This window comes from Clupea harengus, chromosome 16 (genome assembly GCF_900700415.2).
Source record: "Clupea harengus chromosome 16, Ch_v2.0.2, whole genome shotgun sequence".
NCBI classification, from domain to species: Eukaryota; Metazoa; Chordata; class Actinopteri; order Clupeiformes; family Clupeidae; genus Clupea; species Clupea harengus.
In genome coordinates, this window is record NC_045167.1 from 13,193,282 (window position 1) to 13,198,281 (window position 5,000).

General features: G+C 48.6%; 1 protein-coding gene across 1 annotated transcript in view; it reads left to right on the forward strand.

Annotated features, from left to right (window-relative positions):
• exoc4 (exocyst complex component 4) overlaps positions 1 to 5,000 on the forward strand; it is a 112,845-nt gene that overhangs the window by 79,803 nt on the left and 28,042 nt on the right. The window contains exon 12 of the mRNA XM_012824523.3: positions 4,954 to 5,000. This exon is cut by the window's right edge and continues 90 nt beyond it. Within this exon, the coding sequence (XP_012679977.2) occupies positions 4,954 to 5,000 (47 nt within the window). The remainder of the gene's footprint in view (positions 1 to 4,953) is intronic.

A 5,000-nucleotide genomic window follows, 5' to 3' on the forward strand; every position in this document is an offset into this window, starting at 1 on the left:
TGAACAGAAATACAAAATGTAGTCCCTCAGGGTTTTAGGACATCCCAATGCATGTTGGGTAACCGTCTTCCATTCTGTGCCAGCTGAGTGAATGTACTGAATGTACTGAAGGAAGTTGTCTGGCTGGAATTATATTTTTCTCTGTTCCAGTTGCATCGACAGGCTGTTTGGCTTCATGCTTAATCTGGTCCTGGAAGGATTTGCATGCAGAAGCATTGTGTGTGCGTATGCATATTTGCGTGTTTGTGTATACATGTGTGTGTGTGTGTGTGTGTGTGTGTGTGTGTGTGTGTGTGTGTTTGTGTGTGGATATGTGTGTTTGTGTTTGTGTGTTTATGTTTGGATAAGTGTGAGTGTGAGTGTGTGCTTGTATGAGTGTAAGTGGGTGCACATGTGCGTGTCTGTTTGTGGTTGAGTGGGTGTGTGGCTTTATTGATGTGCATGTGCGCACAGTTTTTGTTTTCATGGAGAGACATGGTGATTGCACACATTAATGCCTTACATACCAGCCATGCACACGTTCTCCCTGTAGCTATGTTAATGCTATTCAGTGGATGAGTGGTTTCTATTGTAGGGATTAATGTCAGTTTGTGAAGAGAAGAGAGGGAGAATGAGTGTGATGTCTTTCTCTCTGAACTTGTCATGTCCACTTCAGCTTTCGAGGCAGTTTATAATGGCCCAGCCTATCTGCCACTGAGATTGCACTTTTAAGGATTTTTGTAGGAGAAGGACTTTGTCTCCACACATTCAGTACAAGAGACAAGCCATTAGGTGATTTCTCACTGCTAGAACTTCAGAAAAACCTTTGTACTTTTTCAGTGCAACTAAAGTCAGTTTTGGCTCCCGAAACATTTATCTTTTTATACCGGCTGCCAACTGTTATTCCCCATAGCCCAGAACCTAATGACCACAAGTGAGTACTGATATAAAGTTTAGACAAGATGTACTATTTTTGACTCTCTTGATGAGACTCATTTTGTTAAACAATTCTGGTAGCTTTCTGTAGTGGACTGCAATTGCCATAGGTTGGTTTCTCACAGACACTTCGACACGGCTCTTTCAGGCCTTTTTAATATTTAGATATATTACTTAAATATGTAGCTAATGTAGCATCCCATTCTGTACTTTCATTCATGATTTATACTCTGCTTTAAATTAATGTTGCCAATGTTTCCTGAGACGTTTGCATTTCTGTTGAAAACGGGATGCATATTCTGGAACAATAGAAGACCTCTTGCTGGGATTCACATTATAGCAGATAAATGGGACACGCTGTCAGTGTCCCTGTGGTGGGCGCATTGCTGCTAGTGCCTTTGTGTAGCTCAGGGAGACTCCAGAAGTTTTGGGGTGGGGTGGGGTGGTCACACTGACATTGATGAATGGACTGTCAGCTGCAGGACTACTCACACGGAACTGTCCTGTACCCAGTAGAGGTCTCTGCACGTGTGTGTGTGTGTGTGTGTGTGTGTGTGTGTGTGTGTGTGTGTGTGTGTGTGTGTGTGTGTGTGTGTGTGTGTGTGTGTGTGTGTGTGTGTGTGTGTGTGTGTGTGTGTGTGTGTGTAATAGCTCGTCACACGCGTCAGTAGGCCGGCACATGCCCAGTGAATGGCGCTGCAGAACGGGAAGGGTTAAACGCTCTGCCCCAGTCAACCTGCCAGGGTCGGGCTCCTAGATTAATGGCGAGAGCCCGTGACCCGTTTCAGGGGCCACAGCGTGACTCCTACCTCTCAAAACCCCCCCAACCCAACACCTTGGTCCCGTTCCGGACCATCTGCAGGGCCGGTCGCCAGCACATCCATCTCCCCTCGGCTTGGGAGGGGGAAGCTACAGGGGCAAGGGCGACTCTTCCCTGTCACGGTCGCTATAGGGACATTAGCTTTAGCATGTAGCAGAGAGGTTGAGACCAGTACTGATACTGTACTGGTGTCTGCTGGTAGAGATGTGTTAAATATGGTTGAAGGAATGATAAAAGGGATATGTCATCATATCTCTATGACCTCCAATCATCCCGAGTCCAGTTTTCACTGTGTGGTTACATAGAGGCATTCACTACCAGTTCAGACTTCTCTCAAACAGAGCCTCTCCCTGTTCCCTTCTTTCAATTCCTTTAGCTCAAACTGTTCCTATATGGCCTGATAACTCGCCATTTCTGTGCGATCACTCGAGTTTCTATGACAACTCGGTGTGCGAGGCAGCCGTACATCTGTGTGGCGCGTGTTAGCGCTGGAGAGGAGCGCCGCTGAGCCAAAGACTGCCGCTGCTTAGCACTCACTCGTCGTTAGCTCCCGCAGGAACTCTGTTATCCCCCCCCACCACCACCACCAAAGCATTCAGCCAATTTCTCCTCCGTTCATCGGCTGATAAACCTCCCCCTGCAGTCATTAGCCAACACTGCCTTTGGGCTGACTGAAAAGGACTGGTAACCAGCAGTCATGCCTTTTGAAGAAACAGCCGCCGGCGCAAATAGGGGAAGGTAGCTTTTGAAAGCTGTACGCGCTGATTGAAATGGACCTGTGGTGCTTCAGCGTGACGTCGTGCGGCTTCACGCGCAGTGTGTGCAACGCGCAGGTTCTGAAAGGTTTCGGAAACAACATCTGTCTTCAGACGCGAGAGTATGTCAGGTGGGCATTTTGGTGCGGTCCAGACATGATGGGGCTCAGTAAGATGGAAGGATCCTCGTTTCTCCAGGACAAATGGACCCCCTGCTGTTCTCCCTCCCTCACTCACTCCTCCTTTCTCAATCTGTGGTCTGATTACTTTTTAATGATTTCTGGAGGTAAGACGAATGGCCGCGTTAAATGAGCAGAATTAGACAAGGAGAGAGCTGCACCAGTGGCATTTGTTACTTGAATAATGAAGCTCGGAGCCATTGTTTACTTTGAGATATCGAGCTCCGGTGACATAGGGAGAGAGATTGAGATGGCAGGAGAGAGAGAAAAAATGACTCGGAGATTGCGATCCAAAGACAAAAAAGGATTTCAGAAATAAGCCAGACAGAGAATTGATGTGGAGAACTGACGAGGAGGAGGTGTTTTACATCTGTGTTTGGCTGCCAGTTGACTTTAAGTGAGTCATTTAGTTGTCAATATATCAGCAGCTTGCTGAAGTTACGGCCTCCGTGTCTCCATAAATGCCAGCGTCTGGCAATGGCACAGTTCTGTAAGTAAGTAAACACACACACACACACACACACACACACACACACACACACAAAAGCCCACACATGGACATGCACGAAAGCTTGTGATGGAGATGTTTCCCGCATGCAGCTGATTTATGGTTTGAGCATCAGCCACCCCACATCAGCTACCTATACTGACACACAAACACACACACCACCCTCACTTTCTTGCCCCCGCCCCCCCAGGCTTGGCTTGGCACGGATCTGTGTATTCTGGTAGGCGGTGGTAGTGGGGGTTGTTGTGTACAGGGCACCCCTAGAGGAGTATCTTGGCAGCCAGCTCTATGCAGCCCCTCCCCCCACCACTACCCCCACCGCAGCCAGCAGACTGGGCATCGGCATGGATCATTACACACCGCAAGCTTCAGGGAGCTCGACAGAGGGAGGCAGCGGGAGCACGGGGCGCCTTGGGAAATCCATTGATATGTATATTAACAGATTGCGGATCAAGTGCGCGAAAGGGTCCGCTAATGATTGCACTGCCCAGCCCAGGTCAACACTGCCCCCTGCTGGGGGGAGTGCGGGACTGCAGCCAGCCCACAGGCACCTCCGAGTGGGCCTGGTGCAGAGCCGTGCCAGAACTGAAGGCATCTTCCCCACTGTTGACAGCCGTCCAAGGCTAACGGCCACCGCGCCTGCCAGAGCTGTGTTCACGCTTCGCCTGGTGTCCACAGGCTACTGCTTGGCACTGACTTTCTTGCTAATGCTAATTGTCCAGTCACAGCTGGGAATTGCCTCTGATATTCTCCCTGCCAATGCTACGCTCATGCTATGCTTATTGTCTTTTGGAGTCTTTCAAATTTGCTCTTGCATTAAATGTACTGAAGTCCTTTCACAATAACTCTGACTGAACGGATGTACCACAGGGATTTCTTAACTCTTGGGTTATTTACCAGCCTATGGTATGATTGCTGAAAGCACAAGCCTGTTTAAACCATTTTTCATGCATGCACTCAGCTGCTGGAGTTCCCTAAACTCAGCAGACATGCCTCAAGCTGAAGTGATTGACAAATTCTGGGTCTAGCCTTGCAACGCAGGAGCCATTTTTTGCTAAACGCTCTCGCCTCTATGAAGTGCAGTGGGGAGTCGGACCCACAGTTACTAAAACACTGTCTATTAGCCACTGAAGCATGGCTAATCTTCAATGACTGCCGTCCCCAGGTTTGCTCTCCCACACACACACACACACACACACACACACACACACACACACACACACACACATACACATACATACACACACACACACACACACACACACACAGTCAAATCGAGCTGTCACTGCTTTCATTCCATGCTGCGTGGTGGCGGCGGCGCATCAGTGACAGGTCACCAACAGGAGACGTCAGCGACGGCGGTGCTGACGGAAGGAAAGTGTAGCTGCCGTGTGTTTTGGGGTGCCGTGCTGCTGACATGTTTGCACATTGGATGTGAGCGAGCTGACAGGGCTGTGTCTTTCTCCCTTTTCTCTCTCTCTCCGTCTCCCTCTCTGTCTCTCTCTTTCCTTCTCGCACTTGGAGAGGCTTTGTGCTGCGGTCTACTATTCTCATCAGCGCTTTTGTTTTAAGGGGCGGTACGACAAATGTTTATCTGGTGGTTAAACCCAATCAGCCCAATTCAGTATAGAACTCAATCATAGTGGTATGGTGGTTAACCCAAGTACGCTCTGTGATGCTAAAAGTACTTAGTCAAACAGCAGATAGCATCAGATTCATACATTAAAGTCATTCGTGATGGCTAATGGTTGTTGTATGTTAATGGTGTTTTTTCAGAGCACAGTGATTGTGGAGAAGTCCATTCAGGACCTGATGTGCCTGAT